The sequence below is a fragment of the Suillus discolor genome (assembly GCF_016758755.1).
Source record: "Suillus discolor strain FC423 chromosome Unknown F5147scaffold_12, whole genome shotgun sequence".
Lineage (NCBI taxonomy): Eukaryota > Fungi > Basidiomycota > Agaricomycetes > Boletales > Suillaceae > Suillus > Suillus discolor.
This window is the reverse complement of record NW_024541259.1, coordinates 663,427-689,764: the sequence shown is the minus strand read 5'-3', so window position 1 is coordinate 689,764 and position 26,338 is coordinate 663,427. Positions and strand designations below refer to the sequence as shown.

At 48.1% G+C, this 26,338-nt stretch overlaps 8 protein-coding genes and 1 non-coding gene across 9 annotated transcripts; 5 read left to right on the top strand and 4 right to left on the bottom strand.

Annotated features, from left to right (window-relative positions):
* The first annotated feature begins 440 nt into the window (after positions 1 to 440).
* Positions 441 to 3,201, top strand: F5147DRAFT_681970 (cytochrome P450). The gene is made up of 13 exons (XM_041436417.1): positions 441 to 714; positions 767 to 864; positions 926 to 1,061; positions 1,117 to 1,214; positions 1,274 to 1,379; positions 1,430 to 1,508; positions 1,582 to 1,811; positions 1,869 to 1,935; positions 2,000 to 2,198; positions 2,254 to 2,420; positions 2,481 to 2,585; positions 2,638 to 2,685; positions 2,746 to 3,201. The coding sequence occupies exons 1-13, from the start codon at positions 591 to 593 to the stop codon at positions 2,933 to 2,935; spliced, it is 1,647 nt and encodes a 548-aa protein (XP_041295994.1). The 5' UTR covers positions 441 to 590; the 3' UTR covers positions 2,936 to 3,201.
* A 722-nt stretch (positions 3,202 to 3,923) lies between these two features.
* F5147DRAFT_681965 (uncharacterized protein) lies at positions 3,924 to 7,009 on the top strand. Its single transcript, XM_041436416.1, has 10 exons — positions 3,924 to 4,220; positions 4,271 to 4,360; positions 4,409 to 5,311; positions 5,362 to 5,513; positions 5,564 to 5,669; positions 5,724 to 6,007; positions 6,066 to 6,167; positions 6,224 to 6,375; positions 6,431 to 6,481; positions 6,536 to 7,009. The coding sequence occupies exons 1-10, from the start codon at positions 4,114 to 4,116 to the stop codon at positions 6,719 to 6,721; spliced, it is 2,133 nt and encodes a 710-aa protein (XP_041295993.1). The 5' UTR covers positions 3,924 to 4,113; the 3' UTR covers positions 6,722 to 7,009.
* A 1,222-nt stretch (positions 7,010 to 8,231) lies between these two features.
* Positions 8,232 to 8,645, bottom strand: F5147DRAFT_571393 (uncharacterized protein; the record flags this gene model as incomplete). The annotated part of the gene is made up of 1 exon (XM_041431045.1): positions 8,232 to 8,645. One exon carries the CDS (start codon positions 8,643 to 8,645, stop codon positions 8,232 to 8,234), a length of 414 nt encoding a protein of 137 aa, XP_041295992.1.
* A 3,773-nt stretch (positions 8,646 to 12,418) lies between these two features.
* Positions 12,419 to 12,504, bottom strand: F5147DRAFT_t50. Its single transcript has one exon. It is a non-coding gene; the product is annotated as a tRNA-Tyr (tRNA).
* Positions 12,505 to 12,596: 92 nt separating this feature from the next.
* Positions 12,597 to 14,548, top strand: F5147DRAFT_681935 (glycosyltransferase family 69 protein). The gene is made up of 4 exons (XM_041436415.1): positions 12,597 to 12,964; positions 13,014 to 13,652; positions 13,713 to 14,402; positions 14,450 to 14,548. Exons 1-4 carry the CDS (start codon positions 12,675 to 12,677, stop codon positions 14,520 to 14,522), a joined length of 1,692 nt encoding a protein of 563 aa, XP_041295991.1. The 5' UTR covers positions 12,597 to 12,674; the 3' UTR covers positions 14,523 to 14,548.
* Positions 14,549 to 17,876, bottom strand: F5147DRAFT_608298 (uncharacterized protein). Its single transcript, XM_041432379.1, has 11 exons — positions 17,745 to 17,876; positions 17,560 to 17,690; positions 17,353 to 17,513; positions 17,219 to 17,301; positions 16,598 to 17,171; positions 16,451 to 16,545; positions 16,181 to 16,389; positions 16,022 to 16,132; positions 15,155 to 15,970; positions 15,031 to 15,103; positions 14,549 to 14,983 (listed from the first exon to the last, which is right to left on the bottom strand). The coding sequence occupies exons 1-11, from the start codon at positions 17,800 to 17,802 to the stop codon at positions 14,610 to 14,612; spliced, it is 2,685 nt and encodes an 894-aa protein (XP_041295990.1). The 5' UTR covers positions 17,803 to 17,876; the 3' UTR covers positions 14,549 to 14,609.
* Positions 17,877 to 17,971: 95 nt separating this feature from the next.
* Positions 17,972 to 19,728, top strand: F5147DRAFT_681930 (acid protease). The gene is made up of 5 exons (XM_041436414.1): positions 17,972 to 18,454; positions 18,515 to 18,612; positions 18,665 to 19,142; positions 19,192 to 19,462; positions 19,520 to 19,728. Exons 1-5 carry the CDS (start codon positions 18,175 to 18,177, stop codon positions 19,602 to 19,604), a joined length of 1,212 nt encoding a protein of 403 aa, XP_041295989.1. The 5' UTR covers positions 17,972 to 18,174; the 3' UTR covers positions 19,605 to 19,728.
* Positions 19,729 to 21,268: 1,540 nt separating this feature from the next.
* On the top strand, positions 21,269 to 22,462 carry F5147DRAFT_681926 (flavoprotein-like protein). Its single transcript, XM_041436413.1, has 5 exons — positions 21,269 to 21,501; positions 21,560 to 21,617; positions 21,675 to 21,828; positions 21,880 to 22,093; positions 22,150 to 22,462. The coding sequence occupies exons 1-5, from the start codon at positions 21,444 to 21,446 to the stop codon at positions 22,275 to 22,277; spliced, it is 612 nt and encodes a 203-aa protein (XP_041295988.1). The 5' UTR covers positions 21,269 to 21,443; the 3' UTR covers positions 22,278 to 22,462.
* A 90-nt stretch (positions 22,463 to 22,552) lies between these two features.
* Positions 22,553 to 26,276, bottom strand: F5147DRAFT_681922 (JmjC-domain-containing protein). Its single transcript, XM_041436412.1, has 7 exons — positions 25,814 to 26,276; positions 25,026 to 25,759; positions 24,713 to 24,973; positions 24,407 to 24,668; positions 23,881 to 24,358; positions 23,466 to 23,825; positions 22,553 to 23,408 (listed from the first exon to the last, which is right to left on the bottom strand). Exons 1-7 carry the CDS (start codon positions 26,101 to 26,103, stop codon positions 22,983 to 22,985), a joined length of 2,811 nt encoding a protein of 936 aa, XP_041295987.1. The 5' UTR covers positions 26,104 to 26,276; the 3' UTR covers positions 22,553 to 22,982.
* Positions 26,277 to 26,338: the final 62 nt, after the last annotated feature.

Below are 26,338 nucleotides of genomic sequence, written 5' to 3'. Positions count from 1 at the left end.
AATCATACGACCATCACGCCCCAGTGATAACTAGGCCATGAATGATTCGTCAATTCGTATATCCTGACAACCCTAGATGACCGTCAGCCATCATCTGATCTCTCCCAGAGGACCACTCGTGACATAATTTTGTAATGACACGAGTGAGTACTATATCATATTCATATCGTTCTATCATGATCAGAAGGTGGCCATCGAATCATCATGGCTGCAATCAGAACGCGGGAGTCGATATGGATAAACATCATTACCTAATACCGACAGGGCAGTGTCTAACTACATGTAAGCAGTTCCTTGAAAAAACTGGAGCTGACCTACTCCTACGTATATCTACAGAACGAATAATCAATACAGATCTAATTTTTCTCCTTGTAGCCCAAGGCGTATCACCTGTACTGAGTTCACTGGCACGAAATCGTCAACTCATAAAAAGATCAGCCTCACAACCAGGAAACTTCTAGGTCTGTTCCTTCCGACGCACGCGCAGCCGCAGAAGAGTGCGTGTCACGCTTCAAGTGTCATCCAACCCATAAGAGAGACACTGATAATGCCGCCTCACATACTTTTTTGAAATCGTATCTCTTGTAACCATGGATCCTGTCTTTATCGCTGCTGGTTTTGTGGCGCTAGCGATTGTCTATGGGGTGTACCGTCGATACACTCATATCTCTTTGGCAGACGTTCCTGGCCCAGAGTCTACATCGTTCATCACGGGCATGTATATTCTCTCTCGCTAGATCCCCCCCGCTGCTGATATAACTACTAGGAAATCTGAAAGAGCTCTACCAAGGTCAGGCAGGAGAAGCTGATTTCAAGTGGCAAGCTCAGTATGGGAATGTTGTTCGCTTCAAGGGCTCTTTTGGCGTATGTAATAGATTTCACACTTGCGGCATAGTACATTTCCTGATCCTCCACCGACTCATAGAATGACCAGTTGATGATTTCCGACCCGGCCGCCCTGCAATACATATTTGCAAATAAAGGCTATCGCTTTCCCAAACCGCCTGAGCGCCGCATCCTCACCAAGATGGTCAACGGAAATGGAATTACTTGGGCTGAGGGTAGGTCTTCAGCCACAGATCAAAACATTGAATGATTTGTAGTTGACTTTTGAAGGCGACGATCACAAACGACACAGAAGAGTAATGCTTCCTGGATTCGGTGCGGCGGAGTCCAGAGCCTTCTTATCAATATTCCAGAATTGCGCCGAGTCTGTAGGCATCGAAGTCATTCAAATACTCTCAACACCCGTCAATAACGTAAATTCTCACAGATGAGCGACAAATGGACGGAGATAATCAGTAACTCTAAGGAGGGGTCAGTAGTGTTCAATCTCTCTGAATGGCTGTCCCGCGCAACCTTGGATGCTATCGGCGAAGGTACATACTATTCAGGGTACACAAGCATCTTTTTCTCATCTCATTTTCAGCTGCTTTTGATATCCGCTTCAGCACCACTGATAATAATGAAAGCGCTCAGGCTCTTGCGCGCTCATATAATAATATAATGTCAGTCTTGACTTTGTCAAGCATCTGGGTTTCCCTTGATTGATCTGAATCGAACGTATCTTCGTTGCAATAGGAGTGACGTATTTGGATCTCCGTCAGATGGGCAGATATTCTCTCTGGGGATTTCAAAGTATATCCCATATCGGATTCTCGAATACCTCACAGATATGATTAAAAACCCACGTATCGTGCGCATGCGCGAAGCAGGTAAAACGGCAAAATCTGTTGCAAAGCAGCTGGTGAAAGAAAAGGCGGAGATGCTATTGCGCGGCGACGGCAGCCGAGATATCTTTAGCTTACTTGGTGGGTCGTCGTTCTCGACAGTCTCAAATAAGTATAGGCCATCTAATTATAGCACAGTTAAAGCCAATATGGACACAGATGCGAAGGCGAAGTTAACGGAAGAGGAGCTGCATGCTCAGATTCGGTGTGTTCGTTCTGTTTATTGTATTTGCACAGCTTTCCGATCACGGATTGTTGTAATTACACAGTACTATCCTCTTTGCAGGCCATGAGACGACAGCGAACACCGTCAGTTGGGGGCTTCTCGAGCTAGCCAAGCAGCCCAAAATGCAATCCCGTCTTCGGGAAGAGATATGGGAAACAGAAGCCGCTGTGCACGCACGCGGGGATGTCGATTTCACAATCGCTGATTTTGACGCTATGCCATATACTACTGCTGTGATAAAAGTGCGTGACGTCATACCAGCATTATTTGGGCTGTCACAACGCTATGCCATTATAGGAAGTTCTGAGATTTTGTTGTGTCGTATATCATGTACACCGGTACGCTAACGAAGATGACGTCCTTCCGTTGTCACAGCCAATCACCGCGCGATCCGGGGACATCATCCGTGAGCTACCGGTTCCGAAGGGTACGCGAATTATTGCATCGCTTGCAGCGTACAACCGGTAAGAGGTTCCATTTAGCGCCAACATTCTTTCTTCTGACGGTGCGCTCATATCGGTCAGGGATAAGGAGCTTTGGGGCGAGGATGCACACGAATTCAATCCGGAGAGATGGCTCAATGGAACAGTGAAAGAAAAGGTGACGTCAATAGGGGTGTACTCCAATTTGTGAGCGTTAGTCTCTTACTTGCAACACGAATGAACCCCAATTTGTTTCTAGAATGACATTCCTCGGAGGAGTGAGGTCGTGTATTGGATGGCGCTTCGCGTGAGTGTTAACGGGTCATCCGGCAACGGTGGAGTGAATCTAATGTAAACGTTTACCCAGGGTGATTGAAATCCAAGCTTTTCTTACGGAGATAGTTGGAAGGTTTGAGTTCGCCACAAGTGATAAAACCGAACTTGTTCGACGGGAGGCTTGCTTGGTGATGGTTCCAGTAGTAGAAGGTGAAGTTGAGAATGGGGTTCAACTGCCGTTGAGGGTTTCACTGGCACCACGCACTGGTAAGGGATGTTAAGCGTCATACGCGCCGGGATGAGGTAGCTGTCTCCAATGTGCTTGCAAATAGTTGACTTGTCTGGTTATCTCGGTGGCCCACAGCATTCGAATATTAAGTCACGCGCCATTGTCCAAGCTTGGCAGGACCTGGCTCCTCGAGTTGCGAGTGTGTGGGACTAATTGACGTTATTAGATATCAGATGGGTCAATGGAGTTTGCTGGGCGTTAAGCTGTGGACGTACTTGCGCTAAACCTTAAGGGGGTAAATCTAATGATAAGTATACCTCAATGAGACGATCTTGCGTGCGCCACTGGACCATGGTCTTAATATGAACTTCAGGTGAGGTCAGCTAGCTTATGTTAATGGAAGATGTCCTCTGGCTGCGTGAAACAGCGATTATTGAAACTCACAACATGTTGCCAAGAAGGGCAAGGCGGTCAGACGGGCGATTGGAGCGGATGGTGCCTCGATGAGGTGGTGAAGTGACTTAGGTAAGTAAATCTTCGGAATACGTACAGCAGCCGGACCATCAGATCTAGAACGTAGTAGGCTCACCGTGCGCGTGAGGCTCCAGCCTGACGGATTGGGGCCAGTGCATATTGGGCGCAGTTGGAGCGGCATTCCACGGTTGTGACGAGAACCTGCCGTGTAGCGTGACGCGTGACGTACCTAATGACCAATTGGGATTTGAAATACTACGAGCTAGGGTGACGATCGGCCTACTACTAGTACAAGATGGCATCAGATTGTTGTCGCTGAGTCGACTGAGTTCCGCAGAAACTCAAGGGGACTCAAACGTTTGAGACATGTTTGATCACGTCCCGAGTTGGCTAAGTCTGTGAGTGAGATCTGGAACATTCGGGGTGACCGTAGGGTTAACGTTTGCTCCAAGAACGGCTTTGCCGATCGATCCACAATTAAAATGTTGGAGCAAAAATAACTTCCGCGCCAATTCCGCGCAAACAGTTCCACTAACACAAAAATTTAGTTCATCGCCTCCAAAATACCCGATGCTCCCGTTTGACGACTATGCACAGTATGCAGCTGCATCCTGGCAAGCAATCCTATTTATTTTGTAAATTCACCTAAATTTTAATTACATTCACGATCCTCCTTAAAAACCAGTCGGATTCGTACCCAGAACCTCCCTATTCCCCTCTTCTGGACTCGCTTTCAATCTTGCCTTTGAGCAACTCATGGAGGGAATTTCTGGAACTTCCATCTTTCCCTCTCTGTCCGATGTCCTTTACCAAGAACTAAGATCGACCATTAGCGGAGATACATACCGAAGAGATGATCCTAGGTACTATATATCCCCATTCTATTCCCCGCCACCTCTGACAGCCATTCTAGTTTTCTAGACTATTCTCGAATGTTTAATGGCGACGTCAAAGTTCACGCTATGGCTGTCGTATGTCCCCTTGATGCTCTGGACGTTAGCCAGTAAGTTTCCAATTATCAGACCTGTCAGATATTCAATTATCCCCGTAGAGTTGTTTTGTTTTGTAGAAAGCATTCAATTTCTGCTTCTGTCAAGGCAGGAGGCTATGGAACCGCTGGCTGGGCAGTTGGAGGCGACATTATCATCGACCTCTGCAAGATTACCGACATCGACATTGAACCTCCTGCCGCTGATGGCTCCTTTACCAGCATTCGAGACATGCCTGTACTTGGCAGCAAAGGCAAGGTCAAAGCTGGCCCGCCGCTTCTAGATAGATCTGATGCTGCGACTAGCAGTAAGCGGAGAAGAGAAGACGACCACGAGTTGTCTTACGACCTGGCATCTGCAACTGTCGCAGATTTTCTTCACCCAGGGGGATCATCCGCTCCATTTGCCGATCGTCCTCCCGCCACTCGACGGAGGTTGGAATTCGCAGCTCCCACGTTGGAGATCCCACAGATGTCCACCTATTCCGCGACGTCGAGCAGTAGTCAGAAGCCTAGCACGACGTTGTTATCCTCTAACTCACTTGGTTCTTCTATTCCCATGCCTTCCAACCTCCTGGCTTCTCATATCCCATCTATGGACGGTGCCACTACCGATGTTGCCCTACCTCCTCCGCTGCCAGATACTAGTTCAAAGCCGCCCCCGTGTATATCCTCATTGGATGATCCCTTTTCCTACCTAGATGATACATCCAACAATCTTGCACCACCTGTCGCCTCCACTTCTCGGCTTGCCCAGTCCATGCCCAACGCATTGTTTGCTACCCCGAGTTTCCTCGAGTCTTCGACTAACATCCTGACTTATGCAATGCCCATCTACTCTCATGCCTTCATGACCTTTGGTGCAGGAAAGAGACAGAAGGAAATCGATCAGTTCTCAGCCGCAAACCCTTTAGAAGCGATGTCACTCGCAGGCGGACGTGGCGCTGTTCCATATCACGTCCCATCGTAAGCTGTTTTCTTTTTCGGATTTTATTCTCATTTACCTTGTGGATTAGTGCGGCTCATCCCGTTGGTTCAGCAATCATGATCTTGGGAGGCTTTGGATTCCTGGGCCGTCTTCATGGCTTGAGCAGTGACAATTTGGTAGAAGCAGAAGTTGTTCTAGCAGATGGTCAAATCGTCTTGGTTAACCATAATGAACACCCAGGTATGTGTCGTACATATAGTAGTATTCACCTGGTCTTGACTGGCGTCCAGATTTATGGTGGGCACTACGTGGTGCTGGCCCAGCCTTTGGTGTTGTCACACGCTACAAAGCCAGAGCTTATCCGGTTCCCGTCGTCTTCGCGGGTAATCTTATCTAGTGAGTACTGTCTCTTGTTTGAATTGGATCGGAATGTCATGCTACTTTTCACAGTCGTTTTCATCGTGCAACTGCACCATCACTAATCAAGCACTTTCGCGACTGTGTCAAGGGTGCTCCCCGGGAGTTGTATGCTAATGTTCTGCTTACTGCTGGCCCTGCAGGGCAAGATTCCCTAGTCGTTATCCAGATGTGCTACGTCGGACCCAAGGTGAAGGGCCAGGAGTTCTTACAGGCTATTTCATCGTGGGACGGGGAACGGTGTCTTCTCAATGAGGTCGATGAGAAGTCCTTTCTTCATCAACAAGACAGCGTTGCGCAGGTTCTCCGTGGAAAAGGTGAGCAGTAGAGTTTACTGAATCAACATGTGTGTTCTGATATGTTTGCTACTAACAGCAGGAAACAAGTGGTTCATACGATCTGCGCTTATTAGCTCGCTTCCGGATGATATCGTGAATAAGACGGTCCTTCAATTTGCGGACACGCCTGTTGGCTGCAGTATGTCTTTTTTGTCCCGTTCTCGTTTCCGATCTCTTATTGCATCATGGGTACAGCGTGGTTGTTCGAATTGGCTGGTGGCGCACTTGTCGATTTCGAGGATAATTGTATACCGAAGGCACAACGCCAGGCTTCCTTTACTGTTGCCGCGTTGCATCAGTGGGATATTGAATTCCAAGATCCGCGCTGTGTCCATTCCGCGGAGGAGGTAAACATTTTATCATCAGTTACTTGTTCTTATACTCACGCCCCATGTTCTTGAGTGGATTGCAGAAACTTTGGCACCGGTGACGCTCGGTGGCCCATTGCCAAGCGTATGCGTTTCCTCTGTACCCACATCCAATTTGTTTCATTCATATCGCCGACAGTTCTTGGGCAGACAAGAGCCTCCTGGTCGTGTCATTGCTTGCTATGGGGAGAACTGGGCTAGGCTGTGCGAGGTGAAAAAGAAGTATGACCCTGACAACTTCTTCAGGAACTCTTTTTGGCCACTCAATGCAGAGGGAGAGATCATTGAACCCGAAGAGCATGAGCCTCAGCACATCGAATTTTGAGCTAATGAAGTACTTCTCGTTCTGTTATTTAGTTAGGTATTTAGTGCAGTCGTACTACTGGTAGATTGTTGTATTTTTGGACACTACGTTTCAGGGGCTTGCGGGCATGTGGACACGGTGACTGGGGTTATAGCTACGTAGCATTTTGGTTAGACCGATCTCTCGACACGATGTTTGGGCGTATATTATATCACAGCTATGCTTTGTTCTAGACTGGTGACCAGTCCGTTTGTGAGGCACGAGTCTAGCTTTTTTCTCTGGGAAGGACATTACCATTATGCAATTTACCTCTCCATATTTAAATCGATCAGTTTACGAGAATTAAAATGTTTTCATCAAGCATCCCCTTCGCCACATACCAGACTGGGAACTTCATCACCGTGACATGCACCGCTGGATGGAGGCATATTAGTATTGGACGGGTCTGAATCTGACTCGGAGCACAAAGGATGCCCGATTTCACGTCAAGCAATTTAATTCTACACATGTCCCACAGACATCGAGTCGCAGTTTGGCTGATCGGGGGTTGTAGCACTTTGAGTGTCCAAATTCCCCCAGACTCGAAATCCCTTTTGTAGCTCACTCTCTTAGAGTCTCTAGGCCAATCGCTCGGGTCCCCGATACGTCACGTGATATTTCGCCTCTACACGCACATTGCCGAAGCCGTTTAAGCATTACAATATTCTAACACATTAACATAAAAAAGATTGAATCTCTGTGTGGGCTCATGCTAAGTGTACAGGATCTGCACGAGCGCCATTGTTAGCTCCTGCACCTCAGGCCCCTGGCAGGACAATTGTTCCTTGATCTAAAATGTTCTGTTTTATTCATGATAATATGCACATATAGTAAAACATGCGAAGTAAAGTCTCTTAGAAGCTGAGGGAGGGGGAGAATGAGGGTAGGAGGGGGGGAAAGTGGGTAGGAAGGAGGAAAAGGTGGATTACATACCAGCCTAAGCCCAGGGAGTGTAACATGACTTTGTTTGAACCATTTGATGTTGCCGCAGTGCGCGAGAAAATTATGAGTAGTGGAGAAACAAAGCCAAAAAAGAGCAGGGCACGAGACTCACCAGATGTAAAGAGGTGCACACAAAAGTTGGTAGCTGTGAGAACTTCAGAGGGTGTGATCTAGTCGGGACAGCTCAGAAGTTGGAAGTACAGCGTCATGGTAAAACCGTCACGTTGGGCAGTTTTTTTTGTGCTTGGATATCAGTGACCTGTTAGAAATTTCTATCCAAGGCAAATGTAAGGGGCAAGTTGTAATGTAAGTGACGCGGGGGATCATATAATAATGAGAAAGCCCATGTCCTTGATTCGTACTTGGTAGAATTGACTCCCACGCCAGCGGACGAGGAACAAGTTGATGTCGTATAATGACATGGACTCTAGTATGAGCGGCTGCAATGCAAGTTCCGAGGGTGTGTAGTACAGAGGCGAAAAGCTGGCTCCCAACAAAGTCCTAATCATCCTCTAGTTCGTTCAGCCGCTAAATGGTACACAATCTGCCTCTATCCATCATGGTGTCGGTCTTGTTCGTCCCCATCGCAATACGCCACCTCCTTGTCAAAAACCGGTCTACTTCTCTGCGTCAAGTGGTTTCGGATGCATTTTCCGGACCTGTTGTGTTTGCACCTAAGGATGCTCACACCATTGTATTGGAGTCGAACAACGTCCTTGCGCGTCGTGTGCGGACCACGATAACAGGCGGTGAGTTCCATCATACGGAAGACGCCACTTCCAGGTTCTTCCTCCGTCACAGTACCATAACCCCCGCAACACTCCGACATCCATTGAAATTCTCCACTGTAAAGACGAAGTGGGTCACAGCGAGAGTCAAACACGTGGGGTACGATGCAGGCCGAGGGGTAATTGACTGAGAAGTCTTTATGGCACCGAATGCAGTGCTCGCGACCCGCAGGCATGGTTGCAGCCTAACATTTGAGTTGAAGGCTTAGTACGGAGATAATTCAAATTGTTATAGTAACTCACCAGCGACCTCGTAGGCTGTGTGCGAGAATAATAAGCGTCCATGGGTGTCTGTGAGGCTTACGGCACATTGACGAGACAGACTATATAGCATTTTCGTTGTAGAACATAAAGCAGTGACTACCCCTCCTTCGAGCTGCGCTTACCATGGCCACGTGCAGCAAAGGCACAGAAGACAGTTCGGAGTAGGCATCGAAGCTTTGAAGTGTGCCTGATACAAACACTGCCATGCAAATGAAGAAGTGATGAAGCCGCATTCCCTTCAGGTGTCCAGTACGCCGGTCACGAAAATCAACCAATAGCAGGATGAAACAAAGATCCTATGAGGCGTTCCGAGCTTCACAGGTACGGTAATAAGAAGTTGACAATGGCAGCTCACTGCTCACAAATGCAACACGGTTCGCTCCCGAAAGCACTTGTAGCCTCCAAGTAATGCCTTGACGGTCGTATTATACCGGCTGCTGATACTATGTTAGAAATGGGCACAATGAGCTACGCATGTAGGAGGTGTGGGAAGCGCATTACCTGTAAAGGAGGATCCTTACGAGTTGGCCAACTGGATTGACGAATACTTGTTGTCAGTATTAGCTGATAACGGTTGACGTTTCGCGCACGGAGACGTGGGTGGAGGTCCGTCGTATCAAATTCTCAGACACTCTTCTGAAGATCCCCGGGAAGACCGGAAGGTAAGATGACACGCATTGCGAGGCCACACTGTATCAATGATAGAATCAGCAATATTAATGGAGCTCAGGCTGTTGAATGGAGCAGTAGACCTACCCGTTACGCCAATTAGACATCGTACAATTCAACCCCAATTATGAAATGTGACTTACATAGGGTATACCAGCTCACTATTTAGCAAAGAAAGTTTCCTTGGGGGATCTGCGGATAGTACTATCAATGGTAAGCATTATGCTTGCAAACTTCTCTCAGAGCGTATTGTTTGTTTGTGTTAGGATCTAAAGCTTGGAAAGTGCTCAAGCGCTCACTACTACTGCGTCTCAGGACCTGACTGGACGACTCCTGTTAAATTTTCGAACAGATCATATCTGCCATCTCATTCTCGCCTAAAATATTCTGCGGGCACAGACTTTCAAAGAAGTTGGTTATGCAACTGTGCTTAGCTAGCCTGGGTCTGAGAGTCCTCGCCCGAAGCCGAAAGGTGAACGACTTCAAGTAATAAGATGGCGCTCATTTTCGAATGTGAACTTTCTATAGAGGTATGTCTAAAAATCTGAAGAGTCAGAGTATCAAAATGTGACTCCAGGGTATAATAAGGTTTTCAATGGACTAAGGCGGCGACCAGCTTGAAAATAAATCACTTCCCTCCAAACCGTTGCCTCCGCAGCTCCGTGAAGTTTTCTATCAGTGCTTATCACTTTCTGCATACACAAGACTCATTATACACAATCCATTGGATGTATACTTTCCGTCGTCCCCATTTCCTCTTGAAGCTTACTGTCACATCCAGGCATGCCCTTGATAGTGGAAAGGACCCTAAAAACACTGACATTGGCCATCGGCTCAAGAAGCACCATGTAATCCGCTAAATGCGGGCAAAAGGTTTACATGGCGCTTTCGTTTTTATTCTCCCATCTTCGGGATGACAGCTTCGAGAGCATGTGCTTCCGTACTCCGCCGAAATGCCATCTCAACCTACTTGGAATAGATGCTACTTCCAGGGAAATCCGTACCATGGCCACATAAATTTTTGACACATTCGCAAAAAGATGGGGATTCATCAAGGTGCCTGCCGCCGCCGGAGCGTTACTCTTCAAGTGAGTTCCATCAGAAGATATCGTCAAACATGGGAAAAAGAATGGTGAAGCACTCGAAGGATTTGCGTACGCACATTGATGATCCAAGATAGGGACCACCGCTCGCGATACCCTTTTTCAGGACGCCCTGCGCAAGTTCACGATGACTTTACTGCCAACCAAAAAGATCAGTTGATGATGCCAGACTGTCAAAGTCGACCAAGTTGAAACCGAGGTGTCGAATATCCGAAGAAGGAATAAGGCGTTGTCTTAGTACGTTTTCAGAGTCTAGCAAGCACATCATTAATACTTACTCGCGAGAGGTTCCTGATATGGGTGAAGATCGACAAAGGGAAGAAGGGATTAGTTGCCGAGTGAAGCGCCGCCGCCCACCAAGGAGAGGAAGGCAATCGTACCTATTGCCATTCTTGGGCATAGTGACACCGAAACTTGTGCCTTTCAGCCTTGCGGTTCCTGCTTCACGAGTACAACTCCCATTTCCGTGCGCTTGCTTCTCCATTTAATTATGGACACAAATAGCAAACTAAGAGTGATGACATTCCCGCGCGAAGAAACGTGTCCTCTCAAAAGCAGGATAATTGCCAGCCTGGACCACGGCGTTATTGTATATGGCCGACAAGTATGGATTACACTCGATTTCATGATTGTCGTGGCGTTGAACCTACTTCAGGAACAACTACTTGGGCAACTTTGTGAATCATTACGGGAAGACGTGATGTTGCCAAAATGGACCTGGCCCCAACTCACCGTGCCTTCCTCGTGTTAAGTCTGGTTGAGTTAGGCACTCGATTGACCACAATCCATCACATGTCAGGCTTTCGGCGACAACCGCCCACTCTTCGATCTGATACTGGCCAATTCGCATGAAGACGTCATAGAGTCATTCTTCTGAGGAGCCTACTGAAACATGAGCATAAAAACGGACCAGCAGGATACCATTCACAGCAGAACGGGCCGCCGTTGGGTTGGTCAGCATCCTTATTCTTCGGCAAGTCTAGAAGAGGTTGAGCAGTCGTACACATGACCCGACACTACGTGCCTCTCACAAAGAAGCTCGCATGAAGAAGAAAAAGACGACGAACGGCTCACGCCACGCCTCCCGGATTTTGATCTCGTCGATGCCGTCGGAAAGCGCAGAAAACAGGACCGGAAAGCGGAAAAACGCTTTGGAATGCTCTCATTGTCGACAGACATAGGCCGCCCACGCGGTCCCGGTCCTCTTCTCCTCGCTTCCTGCTGCACCATCAATGTCAATTCTTGCCTTCGGAGATCAATGACCGAAAGGCCATTGCGTTTCCATTGACAAAGAAACTCAACTGTCTCACGATTGCAAACTAGACGTCATCCGGGCGAATGATCAACGCAATGTTTGTCATAACGTTTTAAGATAGTGTGCATAAATGTGTTCCTCTGAAGTTTTTATGGTCTGGATCTGTGGGAATGACTGCACATTGTGGGGGGCTGTCAGGAATGTAATGACATTTCGTCTGGGATGAATCAACTGAAGTGTTCAGCACTGTCCGATGAAGTATAAGATGATGTTGAGGATGTCAATGTTTCAATTATATGGAAGTTATCAATATGCTGGTCTCCGTGTAGGAATGTGTGCCAGAGGGAAAGAAATGCAGGTAGCTGACACCAATATGTATGCTCACTGTCATTGCTCAGTGTTTTGGCGGGTTTCAAGGGAACACACCTACTATTTGAGTCTTTTGAGTTTCATTATATGTCATGGCTGAAGCTACATAAACCTGAGATCAAGCCAGACCACACGGGCGCGGGGCGGCAGGGGCGGTAGTTGCAGAGATCAGGAAGCTTGGCAAGAATTGTTGGCGTGAATTACATAAATAAAGCATACAGAAAAATACTAGTGTCAAAAATTTAGAATGGCAGCAAACCTGTTGTTTATCGTCTGCCAGGAAAAAGAATCCGACCTGCCTGGCTCGAACAGGCGACCTCAAGATGACATTTTTCCAATTACAGTCTCGCGCTCTTCCAACTGAGCTAAGGTCGGATGACCATTAGTACACATTTGGTTATGTTTACTAATTAACAGCAGCGATAGACCAACATGACCCAAGTTACGTTACGCCGAAAACCCGCTCTCTGTCACGGTCTATCGCCTCATAGAAGGGCAGGTCTGCCTGGTCACCAGTCTAGTCTGAGGTCTGAATATTAGTCCCTATGATGGCCTTCATTCCAAGGCGTCACCTTCTGACGAAGGTGTTTATTGCCCTGACTCTCATCATTGGTGCAAAACTGGTTCTTAGCCCCCGCTCTTCATCCTCACTGGAGCCATCAGTCCTCCAATCCTACAACGTCTTTGAGCGCGTCACGGGTGTAGACAAGATTCTAAATGTACGAAAGTACAAATTTCTGCAATGGAGGATAGGGAGAGATGTCAGGAAGGATATCCTTGACGATGTCATAGCCAACGGGGTCACTGATTATTGGAACCGGTTTCAAGCACCACTGTAAGTTGTTTTTCAAGTCTTCATGATATCTGACGCGACAGCCGACTAGAATAATGGGGAAGGACACTGCTCACGCAGATCTCCAGAATGTTCTAACTGCTGTCGAGAGCTTGTTATCTCTCAATGGTTGGGTGGCCGCCTATTGTCCGACACTAGCCCGCCCATTTGGACAAAACAAGAATGTCGACGAAGATGCCTATGATGACCTCGCTAGTGATGACCGGCTTTATTTTGTAGCAATGGCAATTCATTCAGCTGATCATTTCCTGGTCGATCAACTAGCTGTCATCGTCCAACTTGCTAAGCGACTGGGTACTTCCAATGTCTTTGTGTCTATGTTGGACTATGACTCTACAGATTCTACGTCCACCCTTACCGACCTCTGTGAAGCCGTTCTGACCCTTTTGGGCGTCTCCTTCCGAATCCGACGAGTCCCTGGGATGACAGAAGACGCAACTGCAGCATATTACCCCTTAGAAGAAGCCTACATGCGCAACCTTGCATTAGAGCCTCTTCTTGAGCTCTACCAGAAGCGCGAAATTGAATTTCATCGCGTCATTTGGCTAAAGGGATTCACATGTCCAAATGACATTCTCGAGACACTGCGTGTCAGCGTTGCGAATGAGGCTGCCATGGTGTGTGGGATGGACTGGGCAGAATCCAATGGGCAATTCATATTTTCCGACAGGTCGGTTTTCCATCTTCATTCGTTGATAATTTGAGCGACATAATCTAATACTTTTTTGAGGTGGCGGACGCGAGACATTCACGGCGACCAGTTCAGGCAATCCACATCCTCAGCAAAACCAGATGCAGTCCCTCCTCGAGATGAGAGCGGCGCCGCTCGGTACATCCAACATCTTCCTTTCCAAGTCTTCTGCTGCGAAGCAGGTACCCACATCATCGATCCAACTCAATCCTACTACAAAGGGATCAAATACCGTTGCGGTACCGATTTCCACAACGCGTCCTCCTCGTCGGACAGCATACCTACACGCGCAGCCGATGCGTCATGTCTGGACAGCAGCCAAGCCTGGTTCTGCAGAGATCTGTGGATCAGTAATGCGCTGAATGACTTCCACGGGGACGAGGTCGTACCCACGCCTGAAGTCCAGCCGTTCTCACGCAGGCAAGTCCCCGACGAGGAGCCAGACGCAGACGTCAACGCTGGCTCTGATTTTGACGCCATGCCGGACTCAGATGTACCCATTGATGTGCTCCCTGCAGCGCCCCTGTCTGTGCCTAATTCTGCATACACTCCCGCGCGCATCCTGGTGAATCCCCGCTGTGTAACGACGTATGCTGGTGTGAGTCATACCCAGCTTGCGCTCGATCTTTTCGGTACTGGTGATGATGACGAAGCTCAAATCAATTCCACAAAATATATATTAGAGGACTGGGAAGGTGCTCCTGAGAGCTTCGTATGCCAGGAACAAAGGTACATACTCGGTTCCTCTATTTGTCACTCTCTCAACACTACTGCAGGCAAACCGGAGGCAGAAAGGCAGCCAAAACCCAGCGCTTACTTGGATTTGCTATTCATGACGAATTGCGATAGAACTAATTAACATCAGCTGCTCAATTTGTATACATTATGCTTTGATATCTTGTATGGGCAGTCTAGATGATATCATGGAACTACGAACTATTTCGTTCTTCTCTTCTTGCTGAAGCCCTTGAAAGTTGCACCATCATCAGAATCATCATCGGCAACGACACGCCTGCGTTTACTGGCCCGAGCACGGGCAGCAGGCGTAGAAGGGGCTGGCAATTGTTCCTCGGAGGACCCAAAGCCTGCACCGTCTTCGCCGCCGTCATCATCAGAGTCCAAAAACAAAATTTTTGTCTCCTTTACACGGGCTGCCTTGCGAACGGGTTTTTTGATGGTTTCAACGGATTGTGACTGAGTGTCCTCATCAGAATCGATCGCCAGCGCACGGCGCTTGCCTTTGCTCCGCTGAGTCTCGTTTTCGGTCACCTGCGAGTCCTTACCGTAATCTTTGGTCTCTTTCCAGTAACCTACGAAACAATGAGCTCGCTCCTGCGAAGGCAACTGAAGCACCCACCTGCGCCCATGCCGTAGTCATTCTCCTCTGCAAGCACGAGGTTGATCGGTGGACGACGGGGTCCATTTATTTTCTACCATGCGTCAACAATGTCCTTCAAGGCACCAGTGCATCTGACGCTCACCTTCTTAAATTTCTTGAAATTCAGTACGTTCATGTTAACAGAGTCACGAGTGACATTCGTAACAGCCTCGCGGTAACGGTCAGAGTGCTTGTACACCTCCATATCCACAATGACCATAAAGTTCCCTCGGATGTTTGGGAGGTCAAAGTCCCCCATATCCGTCCATGGCTGTTCTTCGCGCTGCAGATCCGGTTTCGTTATCCGCAACTTATTGAACTCGCGGTCAAAATCATCTTCGGTCTTCTTCCCGCGTTTCTTCGAAGCAACGGCAGTGAGGAAAGCTTCGTCCTTGTCGACCACGTGCTTGCCGCCGTCAGTGGCTTTCTTCGACTTTGTTGTTGGCTGGGGTTGTTCTAATGGCTGGCGCGACAGAGGTACCTTCGACTTCATTCTAGTTTGGGTAGCTGGCATTTGGGACGAAAGTCCTCCATCCTCCACCGGAGGCGGCACCTCAAATGCAACAGACTTGGCTCGCTGCGAGGGCCCGCTCATGCTTTCTTCTTCCTCTGCTACAACCGGTAATCGCTTTGGCGGTGCGAAGGCAGGCGACCGCACTGTTTGTGTGAGACTCTCATTTTGGGTGCCTACTGCATTGTCGTAGGCTGCGTCAAAAGCCTGCGAACCCTCAAAAATCATCTTGTTTGGGTCGCTCGCCTCAAATAAGGCCTTGAACTTCTTGTGTGGTGGTTCTTCCTCAACTGCATCATCAACGTCGATGGCAACAACTGGTATATTGATCTCTGGAGGCGGAACTCCCGGCACTCCAGGCAATCCTAAGCGGCGCTTCAAGCGAGGGCGACTGCCTGACGGTGGTTTCTGAATGATCAATTCAGGAGATTATATCGATGAAGAGCAGGCAAAACATACAGATGCTTGTGTAGATTCAGGTTTAGCCTTGTCAATATCTGACTCTGGATTGTTGAAATTCATCAAAGATCCTTCGCTTGACTCAATCGGCACAGGCACTCGTCGCACCAACTGTGGTTTCTCAGTGGAGCCCCACCTACATGCAGGCTTGGTACGTACCTTTCGCTTCGGCTTGGTCGGCGGGGAATCAGGAACAACGGGAGGCTCAGGTGAGCGCATAGTAGAATCCTGTCCTCCATTTCCGGGGGAGACAGCACGTTGGCTTCTATCCCCGGGAACTTCTTTATCTGTGCCATCTGGGAAAGACGGCTCGTCGGGGTGCGTATTGGGAACAAAGGAAGGCAAAGGGGAAGAGTGGCTTGATGATTCTGCAGGAATGGAGACGATCTTAGTATAATAGAACATCGAACACAATTATGATGAAAGAACCTTGTGAATCGCTTCCGGAGGATGCAATGCGGGACGCGTCGACGTGAACAACAGCCTCAAGAACTGTCTCCAGTTGAACGACATACACGCTCAAACTATTAAGCATATTTATCAGCCAAGCATTTTCAGGTGTTTCGTGTCACCAACCTTGCAGCATCCGCAACCATTTCTTTCCACTTTTCGTCTTCAACAGCCCTCTGTATTACGCTATTCTTCGCCAGCACGACCAGCCCCTTCCCTGCACCTCTCAGCTCTTCGACTTTCCTCTTTCCCTTAGCGATCACCTGCCTCCACTTCGCGAGCCCCGCCTTCAGATTGAATCCTTCATATTCTGCGCCGCCCCTTACGACCAGGTCCCTCAGCTCTGCATCAACTTCCCCGTCCTCTGCGGGAAGAACGAAGCGGAAGCCCCTCAGTAAGTTCAACCTCTCTTCATTTGGTTCCCAATGCTTGAAGCTCTTGAGCCCAGGAGGGAGGGCAGGTCCGAATGCTGGACGGTACTTGCTCTCAATTGGCGGGACAAAAGACTTTTCGAGGATAGTTAAACCGAGAGCATCGTTTTCTGCGGGAGTATTGCCAAGCCGTACGAGTTCCTGCAACCAGTCGGGCTTGACAAGTTGAGCGGCGCAGAGCAAAGAGGTCATAACCGGGGTTGTCACTTCATACTTTGGTGTGATGTGATGGGTGAGAAGCTCATGTGCCGAAGCAAGCGTGCTAATACCTGTGTGCGGTGTCAACAAGCCCAATTAGATAAGGGATGACACGAACCGATTGAAGCGCAGTCTTCAGAAGAAAACGAGGGCATGCCTCTGACTGGAGGGACAAAACATGCTATTCGTCGCCATCGTACTCTGGATGCTGTGTTAGACTCTATGAGAACTGGAGGATATCGGGTCACCTACTCTACCACAATACCGGAAACGATCGTAATGTGGTCTCCATCCTCAAGAGTAATAGAGGCTGACGGATTGCAGGTCATATCGTCCTCTCTCTGTCGTTTCACCATAAGGCTCTTAAGCTTGTTATTAAATAGTTCAAGTCTTGGAACGTATAATATATCGGCCTAGAGGGCTAGTGAGCTGAGCTTCGCATCGAAATTTGGTTCGTACCATGTTATCTGGCGTATACGAGCCCACTCTGAATTCACATGCATCACGAGAAATCTTTTTGTTGTTCACGATTAGCGGTTGCCCTTTACGACCGAGCCCGTAGTTTTTGCTAGGCTTAAGCAGTTTAGTCTCTGCAATTACGGGTGAGTGTCAAATAGAAGAAAAGAATAGTGGTAGAGACGGACTGGTAGTTGTCATATCCCCCTGTTCGACGCTATCGAATGGACCGATGATGAGCCACATAATAGTCTGTTAAAACTAATTAGTGTATAATTATTGTTATAAGAACGATAGAGTGCTGGCATGAACGAGCTACTGCAGGAACCAGTTAAAGTATATGAGAGAGAGCAGGCGCGCACTCAAACGCGCAATGCAACACGGTCATGTGACTATTGGCTTGTTGTCCACAACGCTCGTTTCCAGAAGCAACCGAAGCTCAATAAAATCATTTGTTCAAAGTAAAATTGAACTTCTGATTGTCATGACAGAGCTCACGCCAAGCTAAACTTCATCTAATTTCCTTCTTCGGCCCCCTTTCATATGATATAAAATGCGGGGATATCTAACCGTTCATAAGTAACCCTCACTACAATCCTTTTTCCTCCAGTTGAAGCCATGTTGCCTCTGACTAGCCTGAAAACCGTCCTGTCGTTCCTGCTCGTCGTCGGGTCTCCAGTTTTCTCCATTCCCTTGAATACCCACACAACCGCTGTTAGCCTTGCCGCTAAATTCAAAGCAGCTGGTGCGACCAATATCGTCGCCGGTGATAGAGCACGCGCTCAAGCTCTGCATCACGCTGCGAAAACCGGCAAGTACTATGCGAATGCATCCATCACCAACGTTGTAGTCATAGGCTACACTATACAGGTTGGTATCGGTAATCCGATGAAGCACTGTGCGTCATTCGAGTAAAAACCTATTCTTATAACTATGATTTATGAGTTCACCACGCCAGATGGACTTCTTGTGGACAGTGCTAGCGGTAATACATGGATTGGAGCAGAGCAGGACTATACCATTACCAAAACCAGTACTGGCACTGGAGACGCGGTCGTATGTACCTACTCCTTTGTACTATCATTTAATACTGATGTCTCACTCCAAGGCTGTCTCCTATGGTTCCGGCAATTTTTCTGGGCAAGAGTACCTAGACACTATCACGCTGAGCTCATTGAGCATCAGTAACCAATCGATTGGGGTGGCGAACGAATACCAGGGCTTTCGCGGTGTCGACGGCGTCCTCGGCATTGGTCCCACGAGCTTGACGAAAGGCACGGTGTCTAACACAGACACCGTTCCCACCATTATGGACAACCTCTTCAGCCAAAACTCCATAAATTCTGAGATCCTTGGTGTTTACTTTGTCCCTGTATCGGAAGAGGATCCAACTGGCACACTTACTTTTGGTGGTTGGAATAACTCTTTAATGACAAGTGACATCACATATACCCCCATCACATCTGCCTCGCCCGCTTGTAATTACTGGGGAATCGACCAGTCTATCACTTACGGCGATTCGACTATCTTGTCTTCGGCGGCAGGAATTGTCGACACTGCCACTGTGCTCATTCTAATTGCGACTGGTAAACTCACATAATATGCGCCCAGGCAAACACACTGAATCCGTACTAGATGCCTTCGATGCTTACAAAAATGTCACTGGTGCTACCTTGGATGAGACCACGGGGCTGCTCAAGATCACTTCAGACCAATACAGCAACCTGAAACCCCTCATATTTACTATCGGAGGGACTGCGTTCACACTCACTCCTAATGCACAAATCTGGCCTCGCTCGATGAATAGCGTAATTGGTGACACCAGCGGCAACAGTGACGACATTTACCTTATCGTTGCGGATATTGGCAACGACACCTTCGGTTTCGTCAACGGATACACATTCCTGCAAGTGATCGTATTGTTTCGAACCATTGCACAGCTAATTGTGATGTTTGTGCTCAGTGAACGTTTCTACAGTATATTCGATACCACGAACCAGCGGGTTGGATTCGCCACGACAGCGTATACTGAGTCGACTTCGAACTGAATGGAAGTATATATTGCATATATATTGAATGTATAAGACTGCGGACTGGATCCATTCGAATTATTGTTCCACGCATACCCTGTAACGCAATCATATTGTCGTTTGGCTTGAAATAAAAGGAAAACTATATTCTATCAAGGTCTGACTACGGAAAATTACTAATTGTCTGTCTGGAACTTACCGCACGCCTCTTGTTTACATTCTGAGCTTTCTTTCATCTGAGTCGCATTCTATGATCGTGTTTCAATATGTCAGGGTTATATTTTGTACCGACATCAATTCCCTTGCAGGTATGCAATGACTCTTAGCCAAACGTACATGTCCTCCAAGCTTCAGTACCTATACATCACCGAACTGAGTGGCTAACAATTGTTCCTTGTTCCTGACACAGACGATGACACTACGATTTACAATTTTTGAAGGGACTCGGACAACACGACGGTGGTTTATGTAAATTTGAAGTGAAAAAAGACAGACTCAGCCATTCCATGGTACCAAAGCACCTCACAAGAACAGAACATTCGAGAGTGCAATAAGCTAACAATAGCGAAGTCATCCATCCCATTCGTGACATGAGCATTTCGTATACACAACAATAAGTTAAAACTGTGAACTCAATCTCAACCATAAATTCATCAAAATTTCAATGTCCGCTCCTATTAGTACCATCAGCACTGTGTCAGGTCATCCAGCGTTAGACATGATATTACCATCGAGTTTGTACCAAGAGATTTTCTCAATCTCCCGAAGGGAAGTTCACATCTTCGTGTCCCTCACGGTAGAACCGGATCGCTACATATAGTTGCCGCCAGGTCATCTCGGCCAAAGAGCTGTAGTCAACGTTGGCGACGAACTGCCCGATCGAGATCGGGGGATCTGATAGGTGTAACAGGGAAAAGTTAGTGATACAGTCGGGTCAGATAGCTGAGGTACGCACTCGTTGAGAATGGCCCGAGTAGCGCCTGCTGCTCATCCGTTGACACCGAGAGCCACAGACAGATAGATCTAGGCGACTCGAACTCTTGGACCATCACGGTGATGCGTTCCTGACCAAGGATTAGCTATACTAGTACAGCACTAACCGTACAACAATCAAGAACGTACTCGAGCCTTTCACATTGAAAATCCATGAAATACTATGCGACGTGTCTTCAGAAGGGATATAATGAACACTTCGAGAGACGATACATACATTCCTGCGGTCAACGATCACCACCGCAGCTAAACAACCACGTCGCGTCAAAGATGTATCACGGCCTGCAGATGGTACATACTGATGCTAGTTTGGCGGCCCAAAGTTACACATCGGTAAGGTAATATTGCTGATGTTCGAAATTCGAATCACAAAAGTGTCAGTCCAGCGTGAGAATCATGAAACGGGGAGACTTTTTAAGTGACCGTGACTGAGTAACATTTGACAGAAATCCCAAACGCGGCCCTCTCACACCCTCTGCCGAGCGATAGATTGCTTTTGGGCGGGAGTCTTGAAGCAGAACAGTCAGAGTTGATATATGATGGTTCCAAATAGAGGTGAAAGTTCTCGAGATTTGTCACAATCCAGTAACAATTCGCACGTACGCCAGTTCCGTAGCGTGTTGCTAATTGTTGAGCTTAGCGTTCAGTTCCAAATAGAGACGAATGTTCTTGAGCTTTGTAAAGAGTAAGGTACACTTAATTTGAAATTTGCGATAACAGAGCTCGGATGGGTTGGTGATCATGGGATACAGCATCGAGATTTCACTACAAATACCACTCGGTCAGCCCCCCAACTTGATCATCATCCTCTCCTCTCATATCCTCCTTGTCAACTGCTAGCCTTCGCACTTTCAAGCTTTCAACATGTCGTCTCCCAAAGTTGCAATCATCATTTACTCCATGTACGGTCATATCGCAACGAGTGAGTAACAACCATCCAGAACGGCACCCAAATTACTACTAATGCGAGACCTCATCAGTGGCCGAGTCTGTCAAGGGTGGTATCCAGTCCGCTGGCGGCTCCGCCACCATTTACCAGTATGTATCCAATCGTGGGCCTACCTGTGTAATCACCTTACTTACTGGATTAACCAGGATCGCTGAAACATTGCCCGCGGAAGTCCTCACAAAGATGTATGCTCCCGCAAAGCCAAGTTACCCCATCATCACCCCGGCCGAACTGGTCAACTTTGACGCCTTTGTCTTCGGCGTTCCTACCCGTTATGGCAATTTCCCCGCTCAGTGGAAAGTATGTCTCTGACCCGCTAAATCCATCGAACAATTCTAATCATTTTTACAGGTTTTCTGGGACGCAACTGGTGGTCTCTGGGCTAGTGGTGCTTTGTCTGGCAAATTTGCGAGTGTCTTCGTTTCTACAGGCACCCCAGGTGGAGGACAGGAGGCTACCATCATCAACTCCCTCTCAACTCTTGCCCACCACGGCATTATCTACATCCCATTGGGCTACAAAAACACATTCGCGCAACTCACTAACATAAGCGAGGTTCGCGGTGGTATGTTTACTCCCTAGCGTTCGTAACCGAGGGTTGCTTATCTTACTTCTACTCAGGTTCTCCTTGGGGTGCTGGCACCTTCGCTGGACCCGATGGGTCACGCCAGCCTTCAGCTCTTGAATTAGAACTCGCTACCATCCAAGGCAAGGGCTTCTGGGAGGTTGTTTCCAAGTACAAATTCTAGAAGGGCTATTAATAATCACATTTACGGTACTTGCAGATACCCCATAATAGATACGTGCACGAAAAATATAGACAAATTTTGATGACGAAGATGTTTGTTTGCTTACATCAAGTCTGTTGCATGTTTGACCGGTATATATCCCTGTGGATGCATCCTACACAGGCGCGCACGCAATATTAATGGTCTAACCATCTTCCAAACGTACTTTTGACGCAATTGCCAAGCTTTGTTTTCTAAACTCACCTCCTTGCTAGTTGGCTTTATCAACGCTTCATGGGAGAGCAAAAAAACTGATGCAGTAAATTGCAAAGAATACACGCAAAATACAAGCAAAACACCATTAATAATGTACCTTAAGCGAATCGTCCCACCTCTGAATAAAAAATAAGTATACCTTATTGTTTTCTGACCAGGTTTATTGATCTTAAGTGTCCACATTCTCAAGCGCCCCTCCAGTGTGTGGCTGCTGCTGCAGCTGAGCGCCATTCCTGACCCTGGTGTGCGGTATTGTTACTGCTGACAGGCTGGCCATACGCAGGTTGCGAATAAAATGCGGCATACCCATGGGGAATCTGCGTCATCGGTTGATGTGTTGGGATTTCGTATCTGGCATGGTATGACGAAACTCCTGAGCCATATGCATTTGTGGAGTAATACTGCTGATGAGACTGCGGAGCATAATATGGGGCATAGTGTGTCGTGGGGCTAGTTGCCTGCGTTGGAATCGGGGACGACGACGACGCCGTAGTCGCCGATATCGACGAATGAGCTGTTACCTGCATCGAAGGATGAGGAACTGCACTCGCAACAAAACGAATCACAAGATACAAGTGAACAACAAGAGGGGTGTGGTAAAAATTTCGACTCACGCTCAGGGGCTGGTTCCGAGGGCTTTTGCACCACAGTCTGTCCTTCAGTCTGTCCAAAGATGACACTTCCCCACTTGAATTCCCGCTTGATACCGCGGTCCCAGAGAACCTCGACAGACCCGGTCTCCTCGATAATGCGCACCAAAGAGACCTCAAAGACACCGGAGCTAACACGAATTTTTATGCGTGACATGGGTGGGAGACCCACGAGCTCGCTTTTAATACGGTCTTGTTTGGTAGCCCTCTTTGCGGCGGCGACAGCCTTCAAACGTGGCTGTCAACTTGTCGTTGCTAAACCTCACGAAAAGAAATTGCTCACTGGATTATGCTGCAGACAGAGAACATGTACGTCATACTTCTTGATTGACTTCAGCACCTGGGGCTCTACCTCAACGGGAGAAGGCAGTATTGCGTCTGATTGCATCTGAGACTGAGACAAAGCTGGATCCAAAGATGCAGTGGGTCCATCAGGAGCTGGGACAGGATGCGCAGGAGGTGGTGGGTTTGGATATACTAAGATCACCTCCTTCTCGACCTCGCGCAGTATTGAGAAAACGATGCCGCTGGTCCCTCCATTTCTCGCGCAGCCAACATGGAAAGATTTCGCGCATTTGCCTTTGGTGCACTGGATAGGTGCACCATGGGCTTTCTGCCGCGCTTTTGTACAAGCAGCACATTTCTGTACACGGCGATCAGCTAAGCGTGTGAAGGCGTTTTGCTATATTGGGACATACCAGATTCCATCGATCTCTCACGATCGCGTCCACGCCAAACACCCTTTTCTCCATGGACATCTCCGTCTCAACCTCGTCTACCCAAGTCTCAGGTACCACTTTAGCACACTCTTCGTGTGCCATCCAAGCCTCGGTTGCGAGACTCGATAAGCTTTCAGGAAGCTCCCGCCGACCGACAGGTGGATCCTGTACGGGGAACAAGCCATCCCTGCTCGTTGAGATACACAAACAGCAGGGGAAGATGTCCTCCACGGGCCGAGGGCCAAGCTTGAGGGTGACCCTTGACGCAGATGGCCCTGCAACCGGCATAGACGTCGATGATTCTTTGGCTTTGGGGCGTTTGCGTTTGGGCTGAGGCTCCGGGCCGTCAAGAGCTTTACGCTTTGACGAAGGTTGTCGTTTTTCGGGCTCAGGTGCTGGAGAGTCCAAGTGCTCGGTTTCTCTATCGTACAGCAGCTGATCTACATCAATCCTTACACTAGAAGAAAGTTAGACCACTGATCAGACAATACGACGAGATATTGACCTATCAGGAATGCACTGGCATGCCTTGGCCTTGCGTCCAAGCTCTACCCAGCTCTCCAGCGCAAAATTGACACTTTCGGCGCAGTTGAAACCTAAGTTGAAGCCGGCATGATATCCACGAGGATAGGTAATGACAAACTCTTGTGCACGCTGAACCAAAAAATTGGGACGGCATGAAGACTGTGCCAGGAGGGTAGGCGATGCTAGGAAGGACTTGTGCCGCAGAAACTGAGGACATTGCGAGATATCCTTCGGGAAGTAGCCTAGAACAATCAGTGACTCTGAAGAAATGAAATTGATAAATTACCTTTCATGGTTGATTCCAAAGCTGCGGCCCGTCCTTGTGGCATTGCGTACCAGAATTTGGGAGCCCCAAAATGAATGTAATTGATGCTGAAGAGGTCCATGTCTTCAACATGCCATGCAAAGGTAGCACGCCACATCCCGAAGTACAGATAAGGTGTGTTCACGCCTGGCAGGCCTTTGGATGACGAAGGGAGTAACCGAGATAGGAATGACGGGAGATGACCGACGTTCCAAGCTGTAGTCTCATCCGTAAAAATCGAGCCTAGTTGAATGAAAACCTTAGATATAACTTCTTGGACAGAGCGTATACAAACCTTGAGTGTCCGCTCCATACCAAGCTGGTTTCCCAAGGCCACAGTTCCGCCAAAAGTGCCGTTCGAGCTTCTGACAAAACTCCACGGTGTAATCACCAGCAGTAGTGCATGGAGGTAGCCAATCTTTGTGTGGCTCGAAAGTTTTGAGGAACACTGCATCCTTGGCTGCACGCTCTGCTTCCCTTACCTCCCGACTTTGAGCTCCGCGTTTCTTCACGACAGGCTTCTTTTCAGACGCTTCATCATCATCATGGGCGGTCATCTCCACGTCTCCTGGTAATTGATCGCTGCACGAAGGATCAGGGTGATGAACTGGGTCGTCGGAAGTTGTGGAAACTGGAGTTTGGGGAAGTACAACACTTGTCGGCGGAGACAGTGGGACAGAAATTCCATGATGTCTTTCATTATTGTCACCTCCTTCCTCTTCCTTGACCTGGGCAGGAGAGTCCTCCGGCTCAATAGATTCAACCTTGGTGCTTGCAGTCCTCATTTTGGTGCGCTTTGACCTCGTCTTTACGGCCGCGTTTCTGCCATGAAGGCCGATGTCTTCGACACCGGGTGCGCAAAACTCTTCCTTCTCGCAGAGTTCTGCCCACTCTCTGACGCTCATAACTTTACGTTTCTCGACATTCTCCTGGCGGAACAGACCACCGCGACCAAGCATGTGCTGCTCTATTGGAGTTCTGATCTTGACATCTCCCAATTCCTTTTTAGTTGCAGGAAGTGCGTCGACCCTATGTAGATAGGTAGGCTTGTGTCATAAAGTCAAAGGATCTCACGACACTCACCACTCTTTAGGAGGTATTACCTTAACGATACCGCTTCTTAATCCCCAACGTTCTATTTTATTCATGTATTCCTCAAAATCCTGAAATTCTTGCATGGTCGGTTTGAACACTGGTATGCCTCTATGGGCTAGGGGGTCATCGTCGGGCTCGAGCCATGTTCTCCCATCTGAGTTGGGAGATGGTGGGAGGTATGCACCCTCTGAACCAAAGAAATGGTCGGGTTGAACAGGTGGAGCTGGAGTTGGGGAGCGTGACCTTGAGTTGACATCGGCAGGCATTGTTGCCTCCATCGCGTTTGGTTAATCTCCCACGACGCGTGAAATGGAATCGGATCAACACTGCGGTAAATGAGGACCAAAAGATAGGGCTCGTCCTATACAACAACGAGTAGGATGTCAACACCAGTGAGCAGAACGTTGTGACCGTTGAGGACAATGATGAGCCTGTCGTAGTTGTAGAAGTCGTGAAGGGGCGGAACTGCCAAAGGAAGTCGGCTAATACCGAAGATATTATGTAAGATACTTG